This window comes from Artemia franciscana, chromosome 9 (assembly GCF_032884065.1).
Source record: "Artemia franciscana chromosome 9, ASM3288406v1, whole genome shotgun sequence".
NCBI classification, from domain to species: domain Eukaryota; kingdom Metazoa; phylum Arthropoda; class Branchiopoda; order Anostraca; family Artemiidae; genus Artemia; species Artemia franciscana.
The window spans coordinates 47,125,168-47,149,816 of NC_088871.1; the positions used below are offsets into that span (position 1 = coordinate 47,125,168).

The window sequence follows — 24,649 nt, forward strand, 5'->3', positions numbered from 1 at the left end:
TGGTCTTACTCTTTTGATGCCAAACTTTTAACAACACTCTGTTTTAATGGTCTCTTTTTAGCAATATCCAAGAGTTCGTTTCAGAATATTCTTAGATTTCTACAAATATTTCAATTAGAAGTGACCGGTTTTCCAGCTTTGAACTCACTTCCGGAGCATAAATCTACTCCTCTAAATCAAACTTAAAACTGAAAGAATCACTTCACCAATTGATTGCTTCAATAATTATATTTGAAGTATTAGTCTATTTTATCATTTTGTACTTACCATTCTATTAATTTAGCACAAAGATGCGCTACTTCTTTTTCTTCTTTTTGTAATATAAAAAAAAACATTCCTGGACTATGATCTTGAGCAAGATCATTTTTCCAATTGACTCAATCATTTTATCAGAGTTCCTAAAATAATTCCTTTCTTTAAGATCGGCAAGTAGCAAGTACACGATAATCTGTAAGCATACAAAATAAGAAAGTTTCACTTAAACAAGCTTAAATTTTTAATAAGATGAAGAAAATAAAATGACTGTGATTCTTTTTTTGTTTCTTGACTCAGGAAGCGGCTCCTTGGCTGAGGAGGAGAGGCGACACAAGAAGTAGAAGAGCTTAGATGAGCAGTAAATTCGTTTAGCAAGGGATGAGCAAAAAACATAAGAGGTTTGAAAATGTTTAGGGTTCCATTTCTTTTAAAACAAGAAAAGGGGAGATAAAAAAGAATAAACAAAAGTTTTACTGAAAATTAACTTTACTTAAGTTTGAGAACCCTTGGTTTTTTATTTAAACTTTATAATTATAAGGGGCCACTTCTGCTGCAACGCCTTCTTCTGTGAAAATAAAAGCTATCACACAAAAAGACGGCAACAGTATATAGACCTACACAGATTTAGTTTCGAAATTTACCGCTCAGCTCTCAATTTTCAACCTAAAAAAGAAAAAGAACGTTAACCGATTAGAGATAAAAGATAAAAATGGAGATAAAATCAGCTTTTTGAATCTAAATGTATTTGGAAAACTTCCCTGAAAATGAGGATAAAAGTAAAATAAATGGAAAATAATATTTTCTGGTATGTGTTTGTATATGGGTCACAAATAGTAGTTTGGTCACAAATGGGTCACAAACAAAAACAACTGCAAATTATTCAAATTCCTTTTTTTGTGTTTAAATATTTTAACTGATATTATATGAAGTTTTTTAGTCTTACATTCAAAAGGTTCTTGGACTATTTTTGACGTAACACCTTAAATTAGGTATTCTCGTCTTAGACAACACTGCCGTTTTTTGACGAACAAATAAATTTTCAAGTTGGGATAAATCCATTTATTTAGACAGTGAAAAAAAAAGGTACAAAAGTCCAGATATTTCTATCACATATACAGCGATCGTCATCAGTAAAATTACTACTGATGAGTCACTAATCGATAATCAGTAGAATAAATCTACTGATGACGATCGCTGTATATGTTAATATGTAGCTTAAATATCTGTTTTGTCCGTTGAGTAGGTTTTCAGACGAAAAGCTTTGTAAAATTTAACTAATTATCTTCGCTTATTCATTTATTTGGCTCTATGTGGGTACATAGACAAAAATTTACTTTACTAAAAACTTCATAACCTGAAATAACCAAAAGAAAATAGAAGAAAATCCTTGTTGTCAGCCGGCTAAGATGGGTTGAACGAGCGAACAAGTATTTCTGTTTTGATGACCTTGCTAATTTAAAGTGTAGCTAACCTTTTAATAGACAGTATGTGGTGTAATCGATTGTCTCAAGGCGATGTGTTTTAAATCAGGTATGTATGCATGCATGGGGAGAGGGTCTTTGGGACCATGTAAAGTCGAAGTACCAAGATGTTAAAAATTCTTATTTGTTGCCTATAACAAATAAAAATACACAAATAACAAGTTTAGTGTTACATTGAAAAGGTTCTTGGACTATTTTTGACGTAACACCTTAAATTAGGTATTCTTATCTTACACCACACCGCCGTTCTATGATGAACAAATATAGAGATGAGTCAGTAATCGATAATCAGTAGAATAAATTTACTGATGACGATCGCTGTATATGTTAATATGTAGCTTAAATCACTCTTTTTTGTCCGTTTTGTACGTCAAATTTTATGTACAGGTTTCATTGAATCTACCTTGACCTGATTCTCTCTCTCTCCTTTGAGCAGGTAAGCTAAATTAGATGGCTGCATTGTAATCTTTAGAACTAAAAGCTTCATTCTCTGACTAAAACGCATGATTTCCTGATCACCCATTCATAGTTAAAAATACCTCATTTCTTTCAATTTTTCATCTCCCTCCAGCCCCTCAGATAGTCGAAACGGGGTAACGACTGTTATCAAGTCAATTTGTGCAGGTCCCTGATACGCCTACAGATTTTCATCGTCCTAGTACGTCCAGAAGCACCAAACACGCCAAAGCACTGGAAATCCCCCAGACAAAAACAATGCCGATTAGATATAACTTCAAGAGAAATTTCAGCTTTCATCCTGTGACACTACTAATTAATTCTTTCAATTATCCAGCTGGGTTTGATGTTTCAAGAGAACGTATTAGTACCTCCCTAAAGCTATACCAGAAACCTGTTAAGAGTTCTAAGTAAATATGGAATTTCATTAAGATCCGATCACTTCTTCGCAAGTTAAAAATACCTATTTTTTAGAATTAACCCTCTCCCCCCAACTCCCCCAAAGAGAGCACATCCGTTGTGGTTATGTCAGTCACGTATCTAGGACTTACGATTATTTTCCCCACCAAGTTTCCTCCCGAACCCTCCAAACTAAGCGTATTACAAAATTTTTGCCCCAACTCCCCCCAATTTCACCAGATCCGGTCTGAATTTTAAATAAGAGCTCTGGGACACGATATCCTTCCAAATATCAAATTTCATTAAGATCCAATCACTCCTTCGTAAGTTAAAAATACCTCATTTTTCTAATTTTTCAGGATTAAACACACACACCCCAACTCCCCCAAAGAGAGCAGATCCGTTCCGGTTATTTCAATCACTTATCTAGGACTGGTAATTATTTTTCCCACCAAGTTTCATCCCGATCCCTCTTTCTAAGCGTTTTCCGAGATTTTAGGCCCTCCAACTCCCCCAATGTCACCAGATCCAGTCAGGATTTAAAATAAGAGCGCTGAGACACGATATCCTTCGAAACAACAAATCAAACAGTTCGTGGTAACGAACTGTAGTAAGGAGCGACCCGGTTCAATAGTAACCAAAACTCTAAAAATGGAATTTTAATACCAATAGCTACATCAAAAGAATCACATTTTAATGCTGATTTTAAATATATAAGTTTAATCAAGTTTAGTCTTACCCATCAGAAGTTACGAGTCTGAGAAATTATGCGTTATTTTAGAAAATAGGGGGAAACACCCCCTAAGTCATAGAATCTTAACAAAACTTACACCATCAGGTTCAGCGTATCAGAAAACCCTACTGTAGAAGTATCAAGCTCCTATCTACAAAAATGTGGAATTTGTATTTTTTGCAAGAAGACAGATCACGCACGGATGCGTGTTTATTTGTTTTTTTTTTGTTGTTTTTTTTTCCAGGGGTGATGGTATCGACCCAGTTGTCCTAGAATGTTGCGAGAGGGCTCATTCTAACGGAAATGAAAAGTTCTAGTGCCCTTTTAAGTGAGCAAAAAATTGAAGGACACCTAGGCCCCCTCCCACGCTAATTATTTTCCCAAAGTCAACGGATCAAAATTCTGAGATAGCCAATTTATTCAGCGTAGTCGAAAAACCTTATAACCATGTCTTTGGGGACGACTTACTCCCCCACAGTCCCCGTGGGAGGGGCTATAAGTTACAAACTTTGACCAGTGCTTACATATAGTAATGGTTATTGGGAAGTGTGCAGGCGTTTTCAGGAGGATTTTTTGGTTGGGGGAACTTTCCGTCGAGGAATTTTTCATGGGGGAAGAAAATTTCCATGAAGGGAGCGCAGGATTTACTAGCATTATTTAAAAAAAAAAACAATGAAAAAATATATATGAAAAAGTTTTTTCTTCAGCTGGAAGTATGGAGCAGCATTAAAACTTAAAACGAACAGAAACTATTACCCATTTGAGGGACTCACCTCCTCCTAATACCTCGCTCTTTACACTGAAGTAGTTTTAGTAATGTCAACTATTTATTCTACGGCTTTTGCGATTCAGGGGTCATTCTTAATGAATTGTGACAAAATTTAAGATTTAGTGTAAAGAGAGAGGTAATGACGAGGGGGCGAACCCTCTCATATATGTAAGAAAAACATGAGAAAAAAAGTTCTTTACGTAAGCTAATTCGTCAGTTACGTGTATCTTTTACTAACAAAAAAGATTTGTAAAAAATTAAAAGTTCTAGTTGCCTTTTTAATAAACCAAAAAATTAGAGGGCAACTAGGCCCCCTCCGCCGCTCTTTTTTTCTCAAAATCATTCGGTCAAAATTATGAGAAAGCCATTTAGCCAAAAAACAATAAATATGCAAATTTCGTTTTAATTATTCCTCTGCGGAGAGCCAAAATCAAAACATGCATTGATTCAAAAACGTTCAGAAATTAAATAAAAAAAAACAAAACAAGTTTTTTCAACAGAAAGTAAGGAGCGACATTAAAACTTAAAACGAACAGAAATTACTTCGTATATGAAAGGGGCTGCTTCCTCATCAACGCCCCGCTCTTTACGCTAAAGTTTTTTACTGTTTTAAAAAGAAGAGTTGAGAGAAAGAGTCAAACTTTAGCGTAAAGAGCGGGGTGTTGATGAAGAAGCAGACAGACTGACCGACAGAATTTGCGATCGCTATATGTCACTTGGTAGACACCAAGCGCCATAAAAAGGGTTCAAAACAAACAAAAAGATGCAACCAGTGCCTTGATCATGGAATGTGGTAACAGATTTACATTTCTTGTCTCCCCGAGTGAGTATTAAGAGAGAAATCTATTTAGAGCAGTGCACGAGCTTTTTTACACGACTTCAGGAGTTCATCCCACATATAAATTGGGCTTGTTTCACAGTCTAGTTATGAGCAAGCTCGTATATTATACACAATAAAAAAAAATACCCAAGTGATAATACTGGCACAATTTGTTGGCTTTAAGTTGACAATTTTGATTGGTGCCTCAAGAAACACTGTTTTATATAGGGGAGAGAAGCATAACGAATCATACCCTGAGCATTCATTCTCAATATCTATTTTGTGAGCAGGAAAAGATTCTTGTTTTATTTAAAGTAGAAATTGCAATATGGCTTCTTGAAATTTCAATTTAATTACTCTACGTGAAATAAGAAAACACCACTTTTATTTCAAAGTAACCAATAAATCTGAATTTGCAGGTATTTTGGCTAGAAAAAACAACAAAAGATTTTCTGGGTTTTTGCTATCCCACCTATGAGCGATTGGTCCCACAGCTGTCATAAATGACAACTACAATTGACAGTTACATCAATCAGGCGGTTCAGAGCCCTTTAGCTCTTCTTGTCGATCCCTCTAGATCTAACTTTAGGCTCCCAAACAACATTCGAAGGCCCTTCACCCCCACCAAGAAAAACTTCCTCGGAAGTCCAAACACAGCCCTTGGCCGTGTAACAAAACAGGTAGACTTGCAAAAGCCAGATATAAGATTCATCATAATTTAACCAAAAATAGAAGATTACAGGATTCATGTTAGCATTCTTCAAATGTTTAAAAAAAATTTTCTCCGTCATCATTTGATAGTCATTTTACTTCGGTCCAAAGAGAACTTAATTATTAAAACTATGTATTCACTGGGATCATAAAAAGAAAGTTTAATAACTGGCTAAACCAATGCTAAAGGAGCCAAGCTATTCAGTAGGAATAAGATTTTAGGTTTCTAAGGAGGCATGACAAACACAGGAGGTGCAAACAAACACGACCTAGTTTTGTCTAGGATTTTAAATCGTGTTTCCCCTTTAGTTCAGTACTGAACTAACTCTTGTCGAGGCAAGACATCTCTTTTACTTCGTGACATTTCTCTTAACTGTGAAATCCTGTTTTATTTCAATTACTGCACTGTTAATTCCGGGGCCCCTCATATTTGGATTTTATGAAGAAAGGGGTCCATGCCTGTAAGTTTCTTTGATGTGTCAGTTTGATGAGTTGAGGAAGAAGCGAGCGTACCGTATATTTAGCATCATATTAATTACCGATATAATATAATTATCGATGTCTGTCTCAAAAAAGTATTTCGATGAGCGTATTGACGACCTAAAGCAACTGATTGAAAACATTCGTAGGGAGAATGCAGCGTTAAAAAAAGAAAACACTTCTTCTTAAGTTAAAAATACCTATTTTTTAGAATTAACCCTCTCCCCCCAACTCCCCCAAAGAGAGCTTGAAATATGACAGTTAAAGATCAGTGTTTAAGAGCCGAATTGTACGCTAAACGCAAGAATCTTCTTATTCATGGAATTCCCAACAAGAAAAATGAAAATATTAAAGAAACTGTTACTGAAGTTTTGTCAGAAATGTCGATACGGAACTACAGGGATATTAAGTTTACGGCCATCTATAGACTTAGAAGTAAGGCTGAACATCCCATCAATCAAAACTGGCGCCCAGCGTCGGACCCTATTCTTGTATCTGTTTTAAATCTTCGACACAAGGAAAATATTATGGCTTGTATTAGTAATCTAAGAAATACGGGGAAAAGCGTCAGTATTGACCTTCCATTCGAATTAGCTAAACGTCAGAAAGAACTTCTGAGTACGGCTTATAATCTAAGAAATTGTAAAGTTCCTCCGATAAAGTGTCTCACACCAAAGTGATTCAAAAGAGGACTAGGTTATGGCTAGAATCTAAAAAAAAACTCCTAGTTCCAACTGGGTCAAGGTTGATGACGCATGCTACGACCCTTCCCTAGTTTTCCTCTCGGCCAATACTGATTTTGATTCTGACACATGATCATTAGCGAGTGCTCGCTTCCGCTCTATATATTATCTATTCAAAAAATGTGCTGTTCTTTATTGTTGTTCGTCTTATTGTATTTTTCCCTTTTATTTTCCCTCAGTATTTACACCTTCCTGTGCTATTTTACTTGTCATTTTTTTTTTGTTTAAAAGAAAAATAATCAAGTTCGTTTCATAGCCTTTTACTTGGGAATGTTAAGCAATTGACATCACTGGTGTTCACGCGACTACAGCATGACTCTCGGTCACCTGCTTCGGTAAGTAATTATGGTTGAATTTGATTCTCCGTTGGGGATTAACGCCAACATAACACTAGGGAGATTAAATAATAATTAATTTGAGAGAGTTAATTTTAATGAAATTATAAATAATCCGGTTGGTAAAGCCCCTAATATGAGTTTTGATGAGAATTTTGAGAATATTATTGATAGCGTGTTTGGGGATGAGCTGAGATTTTGGGACTCCGGAGCTCGGTGGGGTGATGTTTTTCCGGTTGTGCATCTTAACGTTCAGGGCCTAAATTCTTCGTTCGACAATATTCTATTATTATATAGATATTTTGCCCTGCAATTATCGTTCTCTGTGAAACATTTTTGAATGAGAATAATCAGGTACTTTTGGATATTCCCGGTTACATGTCGATTTTTCTTAACCGCAAGATGGGCAAAAAAGGTGGACTCGGATTTTACATCCAAAATAATTTTCAGGCCGTACTAAGACATGATTTATGTATAAATAATGAAAAGGTATTTGAGTCACTTTTTACTGAAATTCCAATTAACGCTAAGGAAAGGGCAACAATTGGCGAAGTATATCGTTCTCCAAGCGGATCTACGACTGAATTTCTTGAAACATTAGAAGACGTTTCTTAGGAAAGTTTGTGCTGAAAAATATGAAGTTGCATTGATAGGTGACTTTAACCTTGACCTTGCGAAATCGTCATCTAGGCAGGTTTCTAATCTCCTGTCTTTACTAATTTCGTACGGATTGGCTCCTTTTACAAACATACCGACAAGAATTTTAAACCAGTCAGCAATATTAATTGACAATATTTTTTAATCGCTACACTCCATTAGGAACAAAGTACTGCTTTCTGACATTTCCAACCATTTGCTAGTTTCAGCCCTGTTTCGAATCCTCCAAAATCCACAAAGATTAGTCCCCCAGGATAAACCGAGATTTTGTTGCTCACCAGTGGAGCTGGATGGATTGAAATAAGATCTTGGTACATATTATGGGACTTTTCTTTACCAGAAAATATTAGTTTAGGCAATTATAACGACATATTTGGCCGGTTTTATGACACTGTTAAGGAAAAATTCACGTCTTATCGTCTAAAAACTCCTTAAAAAAATATCCTTGATCAAAAAGATCAACACCTGTAGTTCCCTGATTAACATCTGGAGTCCTAAAGTCAATAACAAGAGCTAAGAGCTCATATGGCACTTGTGACTAGGCAAGAAGAGCTAAGAGCCAAGAGCTCATATGGTACGAGCTCTATCAAAGTTCTAAGAATCAATAGATTGATTTAAAAGATAAATCAGAGGCTTAATGCCGGTCAGGACTTAAAATAAGAGCTCTGAGTCACGATGTCCTTCTAAATATCAAAATTCATTAAGATCCGATCACCCACTCGTAAGTTAAAAATACCTAATTTTTTCTACTTTTTCCTCTCCCTTTAACCCCCAGATGGTCGAATCTGGGAAAACGACTTTATAAAGTCAATTTGTGCAGCTCCCTGACATGCCTACCAATTTTCATCGTCCTAGCACGTCCAGAAGCACCAAACTCGCCAAATCACTGAACCCCTCCCCCAAAGAGAGCGAATCCAGTACAGTTACGTCAATCACGTATCAAGGACATTTGCTTATTCTATCCACCAAGCTTCATCCCAATTCCTCTACTCCAAGTGTTTTCCAAGATTTCCCCCTCCAACTCCCCCCAATGTCAAAAGATCTGGTCAGGATTTTAAATAAGAGCTCCGAGACATGAATTCCTTCTAAATATCGAATTTCATTAAGATCCGATCACCTATTCGTAAGATAAAAATACCCAAATTTTCACGTTTTCCAGGAATTCCGGCTTCCCCCTCCAACTTCCCCCCAATGTCACAGGATCTGGTCGGAATTTCAAATTAGAGCTTTAAAGCACAAGATCCTTCTAATTATCAAGTTTCATTAAGATCTGGTCACCCTTTCGTAAGTTACAAATTGACATTATTGTTAATTCAGGTAGTAAAAAAAGTCATGCTTACCTGTCTAATTATTTCTAATTTTTCATCATTTTCTTCAAAATACATTAAATACTGAAACGCTATATCAACTGAACAATCACCACCCTTTTCCCGGTGCTCTTCTACCGTATCGCGACCACCAGAGTAAGCATACTTATTTATCTGAAACATAAATTGCCATAAAAATCGCGAGTAGGGTTCTTAATGTCAATAATATGAGCCAAATGTCAAATCATTGAAAATCAGAACTTATTTGCGGCTCAGAGCGATTTTGGCGTGACTCTAAATCTTTTTGTTCTTTACAGTGGCATACAACTTCATACCAAAGAGCCCAACAGGTTTTATGGTTGTTGTTTTTTTTTGACTAGATCAATGCTTAATAAAACACTTAACAAAATATAAAATGTTACATACGTGCATAAAAATAACTCAGGAATATTGTGAGTGATAAATCGAAAATTAGTCCCGAAAATAAGCCACTGGGATAATACCCTTTTTAACACGACTGCACAAGTGAGTAATCTCTCCTTCTCTTTTCTCAGAAAAGTTCAATTTTCCAAACATGAGGAAAAGAAATATTATTGTTCCATATTTCTGCGTTAAAACGGAAGTAATTCTGTTGGGTTATTTTTAAAAGTATTTTTGAAAGCCACTCCTCCCATAAATCCTGGTCCCCTTTTATGATTCGAAATATAGCAATTACAAGACTAGAGATAAAATAGTCAGTAACTCATAAGCAGCACAAAGAGCGAAATGGCTTCCGTGCATTATTTGTAGGCTTTGTTGTTGTTTTTCTTTTCATCACTCCAATTCGCATGGAAGGATTTGTCGAAGAAAGCTTAAAATGGGCATGCTTATTTGATTAGATATTGAAAATTTCATTGTTCTTTCTAAAAGAAAAAAAATGAATGCAAGCATTACACCACCCCCGGTCATTTTTTTTTTTACCTCACCCCCACTCGACCCATTGGGCTCAAAATAGTAGAAAGATTTAGTAACTTCACTTCCAACAATGACATGAATCCCCATAAACACTAAACCTTCCGAAAGTCAAGTCATTAAGGCTTTACTGAAAACCAAGTGTATTTCTAACATTTTCATCAATTTCTCAACATAAAGAACACATATTTTGATTAATTTGTTTAACTTTAATTAGAAATAAGTAGATCGTTAATGTTTGATTTATTACGTGTAGTTGAACTTACCGAATAATTTCTGGTTATTTGTTTCTACAGTTTCGATAACTATATTGGTAAAACTTGGTGGTACACTAGGCACTCCATAATTTAAAAAAAAAAAAAAAAAAAAAAAAAAAAAAAAAAAAAAAACAGAATAAAAGTAGAAAATGGTAGGTTTCAGTTATGAATAGAGCTCAAATAGGTTCAGAGGGAAAATATTTTTAAATTGGCATCCTTGTTTCTATAAACTTGTATAATGGAGATGGAACCTTAAAAAGCACTCAAAACAACTGCGCCTGCCACTGGTACTAGAGATCAGTCGCAGTACAAACTGATCAGAATCCTGGTAATACTGAAAAAAACTTCAACGTAATCAAACAGTTCGTGGTAACGAACTGTAGTAAGGAGCGACCCGGCTCAATAGTAAACGAAACTCTAAAAAACGGAATTTTGATGCTAAAAGATACATCAAAAGAATCGAATTTTCATGCTGATTCTAAATATATAAATTTCATCAAATTTAATCTTTGTTATCAAAAGTTACGAGCCTGAGAAAATTTGCCTTATTTTAGAAAATAGGGGGAAACACACCCTAAAAGTCAAAGAATCTTAACGAAAATCACACCATCGCATTCAGCGTATCAGAAAACCCTGTAGCAAATATTTCAAGCTCCTATCTACAAAAATGTGGAATTTTGTATTCTTTGCCAGAAGACAGATCACGGTTGCGTGTTTATTTGTTTGTTTTTTTTCCCAGGGGTTATCGTATCGACCAAGTGGTCCTAGAATCTCGCAAGAGGGCTCATTCTAACGAAAATTAAAAGTTCTAGTGCCCTTTTTAAGTAGCCAAAAAATTGGAGGGCACCTAGGCCCCCTCCTACGCTCATTTTTTCCCCCAAAGTCAACGGATCAAATTTTGAGATAGCCATTTTGTTCCACATAGTCGAAAACCATAATAACTACGTCTTTGGAATGACTCACTCCCCCAAAGTCCCTGGGGGAGGGGCTGCAAATTACAAACTTTGTCCAGTGTTTACATACAGAAATGGTTATTGGGAAGTGTACAGACGTTTTTAGGTTTTTTTTTTTGGTTTGGGGGTGGGGTTGAGGAGAGGGGGCTATGTGGGAGGATCTTATCTTGGAGGAATAAGTCAGGGGGAAGAGAAATTCAATGAAAAGGGCGCGGGATTTTCTAGCATGTCATAGGGGAAGAGAAATTCAATGAAAAGGGCGCGGGATTTTCTAGCATTAATATAAAAAAAAGCAATGAAAAAATAAACATGAAAAACTTTTTTCAACTGAAAGTAAGGAGTAGAATTAAAACTTAAAATGAACAGAGATTATTACGCATATGAGGGGTTCTAAAAATACTTTAGCATAAAGAGCGAGGTATGTAGAAGGAGATTAATACCTTGCTCTTTAAGCTAAATTATTTTTAGTAATTTCAAATATTTATTCTACGGCCTTTCTGATTCAGGGGTCATTCTTAAAGAATTGGGACAAAACTTAAGATTTAGTGTAAAGAGCGAGGTATTAACGAGGGGACAAACCCCCTCATATACATAATCAAAAATATAAGAATATAAAAGTTTGTTACGTAAGTTAATTCTTAAGTTACGTATAGTTCTTACTAATAAAAACGTTCGTTAAAAATTAAAAGGTCTTGTTGCCTTTTTAAGTAACCAAAAATTGGAGGGCAACTAGGCCTCCTTCCCCACCCCTTATTTCTCAAAATCGTCTGATCAAAACTAAGAGAAAGCCATTTAGCCAAAAAAGAATTAATATGAAAATTTCATTTTAATAATTTATGCGCGGAGAGCCAAAATCAAAAATGCATTAATTCAAAAACGTTCAGAAATTAAATAAAAAAACTATTTTTTTAAACTATTTTTTTAAACTGAAAGTAAGGAGCGACATAAAAACTTAAAACGAACAGAAATTACACCGTATATGAAACGGGTTGTCCCTCCGCAATCCCCCACTCTTTACGTTAAAGTTTGACTCTTTCTCTTAGCTCTACTTTTTAAAAAAGGAAAAAACTTTAGCGTAAAGAGCAGGGCGTTGAGGAAGAAAAGCTCCTTTCATATACGGAGTAATTTCTGTTCGTTTTAAGTTTTAATGTCGCTCCTTACTTTCATTTAAAAAACTTTTTTTTATTTAATTTCTGGACGTTTTTTAATTCATGCATGTTTTGATCTTGGCTCTCCGCACATAAATAATTAAAACGAAATTTGCATATTAATTTTCTTTTTGGCTAAATGGCTTTGTCATAGTTTTAATCGGAAGATTTTGAGAAAAAAGGAGAGAAGGAGGAAGCCTAGCTGCCCTCTAATTCTTTGATTACTTAAAAAGGCAACTAGAACTTTTAATTGTTTTACGAACATTTTCATTAGTAAAAAATATTCGTAATTTACGAATTAACTTACGTAACGAACTTCTATGTTCGTATATTTTTATTGCGTATATGAGGGAGTTCACCCCTCGTCGATACCTCGCTCTTTAGACTAAAGCTAAAATTCTGTCCCAATTCCTTAAGAATGACCCTTGAATCACAAAGGCCGTAGACTAAATAGCTGAAATTACTAAAAATACTTTCGCGTAAAGAGCGAGGTATTACGAGGTAAACCCCTCATATGCGCAATAATTTCTACTCGTTTTAAGTTTTAATGCTGCTCCTCACTTTCAGTAGAAAAAACTTCTCATATTTTATTTTTTATTTAATTTTTTCTTGTTTTTTTTAAATAATGCAAAAAAAAATCCTGCGCCTCCTTCATTGAAAGTCTCTCCCCCCATGAGAAGTTTTTCCATAGAAAGATCTTCCCGCGTACCCCCCCATCAACTCTCCCTCCCAAACCAAAAATATTCCCCTGAAAACGTCCATACATTTCCCAGTAACCATTACTATATGTAAACACAGGTCAAAGTTTGTAACTTGCAGCCCCTCCCAGGGAGACGGCGGGGTAGTAAGTCGTCCCCAAAGACATAGTTATTAGGTTTTTTGACTATGGTGAATAAAATGGCTATCTCAGAATTTTGATCCGGTGACTTTTGGGAAAAAATGAGCGTGAGAAGGGGTCTAGGTGCCCTCCAATTTTTTGGTCTCTTAAAAAGGGCACTAGAAATTTTAATTTCCGTTATAATGAGCCCTCCCGCGACATTCTAGGACGACTGGGTCGATACGATCACCCCTGGAAAAAAAAAACAACAACAAAAAACAAATAAACAAGCATCCGTGATTTGTCTTCTGGCAAAAAAATGCGAAATTCCACATTTCTGTAGATAGGAGCTTGAAACTTCTACGATAAGGTTCTCTAATACGCTGAATCTGATGGGGTGTTTTCCCCTGTTTTCTAAAATGAGGCAAATTTTCTCAGGCTCGTAACTTTTGATAGGTCAGATTAATCTCGATGAAAGTTATATATTTGAAATCAGCATTAAAATGCGATTTTTTTGATGTAGCTATTGGTATTAAAATTCCATTTTTTAGAGTTTTGGTTACTATTGAGCCGGGCCGCTCCTTACTATACCATTACTATGGTATAGTTACCACGAACTGTTTGATTCCAAATATATTAATTTCATGTAAGTTTGGTCTTACCTATCAAAAGCTACGAACCTGAGAAAAATTGTCTGATTTTCGAAAAAAGAGGGGAAAACCCCCTAGTAGTCATAGAATTTTAATGAAAAACACATAATCAGATTCACCGTATCAAAGAGCCCTACTGTAGAGTTTTCAAGCTCATATCTGCAAAGATGTGGAATTTTGTAATTTTGCCCCAAGAAAGATCACGGATGCGTGTTTATTTGTTTTTTTCCCAGGGGTGATTGTATCAACTCAGTGGGCCTACAACATCGAGAGATGGTTCATTCTAGTTCTAGTGCCCTTTTTAAGTGACCAAAAAAATTGGAGGACCCTTTCCTACGCCACTTAAATTCCCCACAATTGTAACCGATCAAATTTCAATATAGTTTTTTTTTTCAGCATAGTTGAATGGCCCAATAGTTATGTTTTTGGACATAGAATGACCCCCTGAAGCCCCCGGAGAAACGTTTTAAGTTATAAAATTTGCCCATTGTTTTATTTTTATTGGGAAGTACGCACATATTTTTTGGATGAGAGGGGAGGACGAAATTTCTGCTGGGAGAACTTTCCATAGAGAGGGAAGTTTTCAGAAGGTTGCACTTTTCAAGAGAAATTTTACATTGCGTGAATTTGCCAGAATTTCTATACGAAATTTCTTTATTATGTCTTGCCTTTTCTTTACCGATTCAACTTTACACGTGAAGATGTTAAGGGTAATTGTCTGGGGTAAATTTTCTGTAGAATTGAATTGTCCAGAGGATATTTCTATTGGGAGAGGGATTTTCCTGTGGAGGTGGAGCCAGTTATCCCGGCGTTATTAGAAAAACGATCAGAAATTAAACAAGAACGAGTTTTTCCAACTATAAGTAAGGAGCAACACTAAAACTTCAAAGAAACAGAAATTAATACCCATACGAGGGGGGGGGGGGGTTGCCCCCTTCCAACACCTCGCTCTTTACACTAAAGTTTAAATTTTGTTCGAATTCTTTAAAAACGGCTCATGGAAAACAAGGATCATTTAATTAGAAAAATAAGTAACTTTTTTTAAAGTGCCGAAAAACTGTAGCGTGAAAAGCAAAGTGTTGAGGAGGGGGCAACCCAACGTCATATACGTAATAAATTTTTGTCGATTTTAAGTTTTAATGTTGCTCTTTGTTATAAGTTGAAAAACTTGTTTTTTTTATTTCATGAAGCTTAGAGACTAACATTTTTCTAAAGGCAATGGAAAAAGTATGTCAATTAAAGTATAAGAATATAAAAATGAAAAAAGTAAGTAATTACAAAAAAAAATACATTGAATAATAGCCTACTTACAAAAATTAAGATATAAACTCCAAGCATTCAGTTCTGTTGACAAATGCCGAGGCGTTGGACGGATATTTTTTAACAATTTCGACAGTTTTGAACTGGGTCATCAAACACCAAATATTCAATATCTTTAAACTCAGTGTTTATAAAAAGTAACACATTATCATAGTAGTCTGTTCAAAGTAAAACAATAAAACTAAGATTAAGAAAATCAGATAAAAATTTTAAAGTCAATATTTCAATTTAATTTTGACAAAACCAATATATTTGACACCTTTATACTTCATTACTGTAAAAAATTTAATCTTTTTCAAAGTAAAAACTAGATAAATACAATCACTCCTGTAAAAAGAAAAAGAAATGATAATAAAACACAAAAAACGAATCCGTTCAGGGGGTACAGAAATTCCCAGCATTCCTTTCAGGGAAAACATTTCTGATTATAGTGGCCTCCTATGTCAGCTCATGGGTACTCTTGGAATGCAAGCAAAAGTTGACGGCATATTTTTACCGAAACTGCCTATGTTGTTTCCCTTGTGTTTTCTATAATTATACGAACTTTCTTGTGTACTAATAACTGCACTAACTACTAATAAACAAATGCATATTTACGATCACCATAAAAAGCTGATTCTTTGATTGAACATTATCAATAGATAGGCTCTTATACTTTCGTTACTGACAAGGATTGATGTTTACTTACCATTCATTGCTATGAAGAATTGATTTTTTTTTGTTGCTCCAACCGAAGTCATATAGAAAAATAATTGTGGGAAACTCAAAAGGGGTCACTCAGTCACAAATTAGAACTTCTATTTTCCTTATTAACGGCCAAATCTACTGGCAGACAGCCAACAATGGGGCAACACACATTTTTCTCATGGTTTTTTCCTATTATGCTCTCTTTTCTTTGGCTTCCTTACAATTACTTTATAGTCCCAAATTTCCAAGGGGGGGGGGCATGGCCCCCTTGCCGGCACCCATGGCTACCACGATCAACAAAATGGGTTTGATCCCATTATCTATAACAAAAGAAAAGTTAAGACCGTTCAATCATATTTTAAGACGAGGGAAAATAGGTTACCAACAAACTATATTTTGTTGATAGTTCGGTCATGTTTTAAGACAAAGAAAGAGATGTTGCCAAAAGATTGCAGTTTGTTGATATTTCAGGTTGCCAGACGACTGTATTTCGTTAATAGTTCGGGTCATATTTCATAGGAAGGAATGCTGCCAAGACTGCATTTTGTTGGTAGTTCGGTCATGTATTAAGACAAATGAAGAAAGGTTAACAAAAAAAAACTGCAATGATAAAGCAAAGCTAAAATGCGAACTAGGGAGTACAAGAATTGGATTGATAGGCTTCCTAAGAAAGGATATAAAGCAAGCACTAACTTAAATTGAGGAACCACAGGGTAAAACATTGGACGGAAGGAAAGGGGAGGAGTGGTCGCAACTGTATTTGCCTCATCCAGCTTGGTATTATGACGAGTTTAACAGTAATAGACTTAGTAGCAATATATTATCCAGGGGGGGGGGGTACAGGTTTTACTCTCCTACTCAAATTTTTTTTACCCAACTTGTAAAAACGCAATAAAAATACATGAATACTTATTTTTGATATGTTTTATAAGATTTTCTTTCCTAGCACCACCACCCCAAACCAAAACTCCTGAAATGACCTTGTGTAGCAGCAATCATTTTCTGAACATTGCGGTAACTTACCAATAAATATTTTGACTAGTTGTGAAGAATTAATTTAATTTGATTAAAAATTCTGCATAAAATCTACAGACGATCTAGAAATCCTGAATAGGCTTTAATTAAATACTGAAAATTTATGTGTATATATATATATATATACATATATATATATATATATATATATATATATATATATATATATATATATATATATATACTTGATCAGCAAATTTTTCTTATTTGTTCTTAGAAACACCAGCATAATTAAAGCAATATTTCAGAACTATCAAACTTTCAGTGACACCATTTGCAGATTTTAATATCATCTTTAATGAAGATGTACCTTAAATAAAAAATAAGTACCTTTTCCTTAATTTGTTTTCCAGTATCTTTCAGAAAAATTGACGAGTTGGGATCACTCGCAGACATCTTAGCGGTCGCACCTTGCAAAGCTGGCAAAAGCTTTGAATGCACCAGAGAAGGCTTTAGAAATTCCATCTTGGGAGCCACGTCACGTGCCATCCGGAAATACAGATCTTGGTCGATTCCGCAAGGAATTAAACAAGGCACATCCGTTTTGCCTTTGAATATCTGAGGAAATGCCAAGGAAAAAGACGGCACCGCAGGGTTATAAGGAAACAGCAACTGGAAAAGAAATTATAAGAGGTTATTTAAATGTGTAATGTTTTCTGATGTTCTTTCCTGAAAGTACCAAGGAAATGATCTCAATTTTTAACTTGTCAAGAGGAAACTTTCACAGCCATAAATACCTAAAAAATATCAGAAAAATCAGGAGTTCAATTTTAACAAAAAAGGGCTCCTTGTACACTTACCGAGTTTAAGGTAGCAGTTATCGGCAATTAAAAAACTAATGAAAAGCATAATCAAATTTAACTAGTTAATTATGCTTACTTATCTTGATGGTTTAATGCATCTACACTGACAAAATAGGGGTTCTACCCAAAAAACTTCATAACTTTGAAGCAACATAAAAAAAATCAGAAAATTGCAACTTCTTAGTATGGATAGACTTAAGATGGATCAAGGAGGCTAATTTTTTTTTAATTTTGATGTCTGTGGTACTTATTTTTTGTTTTGTTTTTTAATCTAGGAGTTTTTATTATTTACAAATAAATAAATAATTTATTCCTCATGCCTCTCAATACAAAATTTCAACATAACTGACACCTTATTAAAAGAAAAATGTTATGGCAGGGCAAAGAGCAGATTGACTTCAGCACAATTGCCATTTAAAGTTGTCCTACATTGAAAGTCTCAAGATATGGTATGTTTATGTTTAGGCTATTGGAGAAGGCTTCCAGTGATTTCATCTTTTTGACTGGGAATTGCAGTTTGTTCCAGATCCTGATGAACCAGGCTATGAACAAATAATGGTAAGAATTAGATCTTACAATCTTCATCTTCACAGGCTCCAATTGCAGACTGTGCAATCTTGTGTTACTTTGGGGAGTTATTTGAACAAGCTGGTCTTTTATGTTCCCAAAATTCTCAACAACTATCTTGAAGAGGGTTTTAAGTCAAAGATTGCTCTTCTTGTCTGAAGTTAATGGAGAGTGAGCCTTCTTTATAGCTTAGTCATATGGAAGGTTACTATATCCTTCATGTCCTTTTACAAAGCATTTCTGGACTTGTTCTATTCTATCAATATCCTTTTTAAGATATGGCAACCAGATGACAGTGGCATATTCAAGCTGTGGCCTGATGTACCTTGTGTATGCTGAGATCTTTAAGTGAATGTCAAGGTGTTGTAGGGAGTGAGTGAGTAGCCAGAGAGTATTTGATGCTTTATGCACAACCAGGCTGATATGCTTTTCTGGTTTGAGGTCCAAGCTCAGAATACACCTAGGTCCTTTTCACAGGTAGATTTTGTCAGGTTGATACCTTTCATTTTGTATGAGTACTTTTGGATTTTGGCAGCCAAGATGGATGACAGAGCATTTTGCTATATTTGATGAAAGTTGCCATTCTTTAAGCTTCTCTATCAGGGTGTCCAAGTTGCTTTGGATTTGTGATGATGCACTAGCTTTGCCCAGGAACTTTGTAAAGTCTGCAAACAGGCCAAAGTTTGTTTGGGAAATGGCGTTTATCCAAATGTCTATGTACATAATGAACAAGCTAGGGGGTTTCAGAAGGCATGTAAGTTATGTAAGGCAATTGGAGTTTATCTTGGAAGTCAGTTGGATGCTTTTTGACATTATGCTGACAATACAGTCTTTAAGTGGGCTAACAGAAATAGAAGAAGACAGAACATGGCAGAATTGATTTTAGTTTTTTGGTAAAAATGAATCAGTCCACAATTCTGAGCAACAAATAATACACCCTCTCCAAATGAAACCCCTGCTTACAGACCCTCAAACACAATATCTTCTTTGGTACTCTTGTATTAAGCCTACATGGTACACCCTTGAGAATTTATATAATGAAGATCATACAATATTCAGTTCTAATCATCTTTATACCAGACAATTATCTTCAGCTTGGTGGAAAACTACATTATAGCTAAATTTTAATTAAATATTTAGCTTTTTTTTTTTTGGTTAGATTAGCCTATACATTTAATATAGTGTGGTCTGAGCACACACTCTTTGAAAAGTCTTTGTTTTAGTTTCCAGAGTTTTATTACTAAGCTATTAGGCTATATTTTAGTATATTTTGTTATGATTAACCTAATTTCAATTCTTGAGTGTGTACCCTATAATATGGAAGTAGCATAGGCCTACTCTGTTTTTTCTTATTTTAGAGACAGCTTATAAATATCTCAGTATCACTAGTGTTAAAACTAGTAGGTTATTCCTGTAAACTGAATCAACAATTGCAAAACTGAGAATCAGCAAATACATTGGAACTAAATATAATGGGCTAGGCTATGTATTGGCAAGACTATGATTTGGTAAAATTAGAAAGGCTATTTTAATTGAATTTGCAACAAAAACATTTAATGTAGGCCTATTTAGAAAGATCATAAACAAAGGCATCAAGTGACATATTATCAGTAGTCTGTTTGTTAGTAAGAAATGTGAACAGCTCAAAATTTACCAAATTTCTTATATCCACTTTATAGACAAATCAAAGAATGTGGATAACTTTACCAATCTTGAGCAAATTTCAGCACTGAAAAATATTTAATTTCAAGAAAACATATTTTTTGGACACATGGTTAAAATTTATCATCCTTTCACTTAATTATGATAAATTAATGCTTGATGATTAATTAGCCTTTAAAAATGGACAAAAAATTCAAACAGTAGTGTTGAAACCAATGATTTGACCCATAAGCTACAGAAAAAATTATCATTTTCAAGGGTACACAAAGGGCTTAAAACAAAATGTAACGTAAAAAGCTAGCCAATAGGCTATTTGGAAATAACACAAAAATGTATGAAGATGTAATCTAAGGTAAGAAATATGGACTATCCCAAATTTACAAGAGCATTCAGTTTACCCTGAGTGAGAACAATGAATTTTGAATTCAGGGTATATATTTGCACATTAACGGGGAGGAGTAGGCCTATGTACCCTACTCTGATAATGTAGCCTATATGTTAACCATAAAAACATCATAGACAAGTAGGTTTTAATAGCCAAGTTTTCCAATAGAACAGGTCAACAACCATGCATTTATCGAAGGTAAAAAGAGCTATAGCCTATAGCGTACTCACCATTTTTTTTTTTACTTTACTGGATCTAGGCCAGCCAGAGGGCTGGCTGTCCCCTCCACTCCCAGTTGATTAATTAATTCAAGGAAACGCTTCCGGAAGTTTTGATGATAATTATAGAGAATATGACTACCGATCAGAGTTGCCGCCTTTTCGGTCCATGGATGGACCCTGAGTATCCAAAAATGTCACATTTAGTAAAATTATGTCTATAGCATGTCCATCTTGAAATAAAACTGTTTGCTTTTTTACGGCTTGTATTATTGACCAAAAGAAGCCTCGTAAACTTCTTTCAAAGTGCCCAGTTAACAACAAATATAACGAAAACGAGCAAAATATCCTTAATACAATAATTGATTTCTTCTACAAAATAATCTTTGACTTCTTTGCTAATGAGTAAAGGCAAGGCTTCTCAAATTTAGCGTTGAGAGTTGTCAAGTCATTCTCTTCAGCGAAATGAGTCTTTGTCATTTTCTTTCAATCCACCCAATCTCTTTTGTAAATAACAAGCGAGATCCAAGGCTCGCCATTGACAGTAACCCGAATTCCGGTACCCATGCTAAGAAATCTGTGGCTAGCTAATGCCAAGTTTACACGCATAGGATTTTGGAAAAATCCTTTAAGGATTTGGTCATAATGGCCAAATACTTAAGCCGTTTCCTTAAAGGACGAAAGGATTTTTATCTTGAAATTATTTCAAGATCTGAGCAAAATCCTTATAAGTAATAAGCTAAAGCTTTAATGTTTTGTCTAATGCATACGCTTTTTTAAGAAGAAATAGTTTTAAATCACCTTTGGGTAGGTTAGTTGTAATCTTCAGTAACTCTAAAAAGGTAAGTTTTGTTGGGTGCTTCACTTTTTTCTGCCTGGGCATTGTTTTAGAGTTTGGACATATTCCTTTACGAGCCATGGGGAAAAATTTCAGTGTAGGGACTTCTTTGTGCCTAGGAAATTAGCTAGTTGAGTTTGCTGAATCCAATTATCAGAAACAAATTTAGTTTCTATAATGCTTATATTTAGTTTCGTAAATGCAATATTGAATTTTATTCCAAGGCTAGTCTACTATGTATACCCTTTTCTTATTTTCAGGGCTTAAAGATTGTATTAATGATAGAATTGTACTTAGGCCTATCTTAGGTTAATCCTGACCAAATATTTTTTCTTAATTTTGAGTTTCTGTTCATGTTCACATTTGCTTTGATTCTCAAAATGCAATTTCTACAGATCAATGTATATGGAGAACATACACACACACACACACATATATTCATATATAAATATATAAATGTATATATATATATATATATATTATATATATATATATATATATATATATATATATATATATATATATATATATATATATATATATATATATATATATATATATATATATATATATATATATTCTCAAGAGGTTCTACGCTCAACCTTTATCCATTTTCATATTAAACCATAAACCTATATGAAAATTTATGAGTGTTTTGTCTAATCATTCAGAAGTCTAGTTTAAGAACAAATGCTGTATAATATTGGTTAATAGCCTAGCTTTATTTTACATTTGAATCTGGCATAAAATTGACTGAAGTTATGGCACAACAAGGAAAGAGGCTCATTGCTCTTACCTAGTAAGAGATTCAGTGTGTTTCAAACAAATAAAATTGCATTCATTATCCTGCTTTGACTTATTATAAATATCCTGTTTTTGCATCAGATTCAGAGTATTTATTTCACAGCTACCAGTGTTATTTTAAATCCCGACCAGATCTGGTGACATTAGGGGGGATATGGGAGGGGGAAACCTAAAATCTTGGAAAACACTTAGAGTGGAGGGATTGGGATGAAACTTGGTGGGAAAAATAAGCACAAGTCCTAGATACATGATTGAAATAATCAGAACGGATCCTCTCTCTTTGGGGTGGCTGGGGGGGGGGGGTAATTCTGAAAAATTAAAAAAATGAGGTATTTTTAACTTACAAATGGGCAATTGGATCTCAATGAAATTTGATATTTAGAAGGATATGGTGTCTTAGAGCTCTTATTTTAAATCCCAACCAGATTTGGTGACATTGGGGGGGGGAGTTGGGAGGGGGAAACCTAAAACTTGGAAAAAACTTCGAGTGGAGGGATCAGGATGAAACTTGGTGAGAATATGAAGCACGAGTCCTAGATACATGATTGACATACTGGAACGCATCCGCTCATTTTGGGGAAGTTGGGGGGGGGTAATTCTGAAAGATTAGAAAAAATGAGGTATTTTTAACTTACAAACAGGTGATTGGATCTCAATGAAATTTGATATTTAGAAGGATATCATGTCTCAAAGCTCTTATTTTAAACCTTTTTTTTAGTCTTGCTGATTCATGGACATCCCAGTATTATTTTGACTACTTGGTCTATGCATTAAATTCCCCTATAGTTTGTTGCAAAATTATCAGAAGAGCTGTTCCATAATCTTATCAAGTATGTTTTTTGATGTTCCCTTGTTACCAAATTATTTGTCATATCATAACAAAATTAATTTGTTTTTCATTTTGTTTGTTATGTTTCAATAAGAAAAATTTAGCTTGAAATTATTTCAAGTTCTGAGCAAAATCCTTACAAGTAATAAGCTAAAGCCTTAAAGTTTTTTCTAATGCATACGCTTTTTTAAGAAGAAATAGTTTTAAATCGCCTTTGGATAGGTTGGTTGTAATCCTCAGTAACTCTAAAAAGGTTAGCTTAGTTGGGTGCTTCACTTTTTTTCTGCTAGGGCATTGTTTTAGAGTTTGGACATATTCCTTTACGAGCCCTGGGGTAAAATTTCAGTGTAAGGACTTCTTTGTGCCTAGGAAAGTAGCTAGTTAAGTTTGCTGAATCCAATTATCAGAAACAAATTTAGTTTCTAAAATGCAATCTTGAATTTTATTCCCAAACTAGGCTACTTTGTATACCCTTTTCTTATTTTCAGGGCTTGAAGATTGCATTAATGATAGAACTGTACTTAGGTCTATCTTAGGTTAATTTTGACCATTCAAGAAGTTTAGGAACTTTTTTGTACCTTTGAACATAGCCTAATTGAGTTTTGTGAATCCAATTATCAGAAATAAATCCTGTTTCTAAAATGTAATCTTGAATATTTTTCCCCCTACTGTTTATATCTTTTCTTATCAGGCTACTGTTTATATCCTTTTCTTATTCCCAGGGCTTGAAGGTTACATTAATGAGATTTATTATTCCTATATCAAACTAAAAAAAGAAAAACATCATGCAAGATTTATATTACCATATCAAACAGGCTTGGCATCTAAACCACACTATATTTTCAGTTGGAGAAAATTCTACTTTAGCTGCTTTTGATTATCTTGGAAAGAGGTTAGATTAGGAAAATGAAACTTTCAGGGATATGTCTACAGGCTAAAGTATGTCCCAGAAAGGTATTGCAAAGTACCTATCTCAACTCCATCTCCCTATAGAGGGTCCTAAAATTTGCCTACATGACATGTCTATAACTTTTGAAACTTTGAAAAAACAACATATTACCATAATTTTCAGTTTTTTTTTCTCTGGCCTTAGTTCTTAAATTACAATTCCTGTTATTGATTAGAACTTTAAGTTGTAACACTGGGTTTTTCTAACTTGAGAAACAATATTTTATGCCACCTTCTATAAGATAAATATATAGCTGATATTCTTTAATCTCAGTTAATTTTGTTTTGATTAATTTCATTAATGTCGCTTGCTTTCTGTTAAAGATATATCTATTTTTTTAATCAACCTTCTTCTTTTGTAAAAATTGGGAAGGAATGCCTTGCCCTTTAATTCATAGATTTGGTCAAAACTCTCTGAAGTATCTTATATCAAAATACATTAAAGTTTTGCATTTGCTTTGCTAAAAAATTGTCTTAAACAGTACCAAGTTTAGAGAGTTATGGTAACATTCTTTTTTCTCATCAGTATATATTGTTTTTAAAGTTCCATCTATTTTAAAGCATTTAGAGAGATTTTAAGCCAACCATAAGCATATTGCTATCACAAATGAGCTGGTAGAAAAGAAATAGA

At 34.4% G+C, this 24,649-nt stretch overlaps 1 protein-coding gene across 1 annotated transcript; it reads right to left on the bottom strand.

Moving 5' to 3' along the window:
- Positions 1-855: 855 nt before the first annotated feature.
- Positions 856-20,748, bottom strand: LOC136031491 (tryptophan--tRNA ligase, cytoplasmic-like). Its single transcript, XM_065711137.1, has 4 exons — positions 20,612-20,748; positions 17,295-17,576; positions 9,180-9,320; positions 856-918 (listed from the first exon to the last, which is right to left on the bottom strand). Exons 1-4 carry the CDS (start codon positions 20,612-20,614, stop codon positions 907-909), a joined length of 438 nt encoding a protein of 145 aa, XP_065567209.1. The 5' UTR covers positions 20,615-20,748; the 3' UTR covers positions 856-906.
- Positions 20,749-24,649: the final 3,901 nt, after the last annotated feature.

What these genes read in the sequence shown, in the direction of transcription:
- LOC136031491 (XM_065711137.1), bottom strand. An exon ending in GAAAACAAATTAAGGAAAAG is followed by an intron (nt 9,321 to 17,294) that starts GTACTTATTTTT and finishes TTTATGTTTCAG; the next exon opens with ATAAATAAGTATGCTTACTC.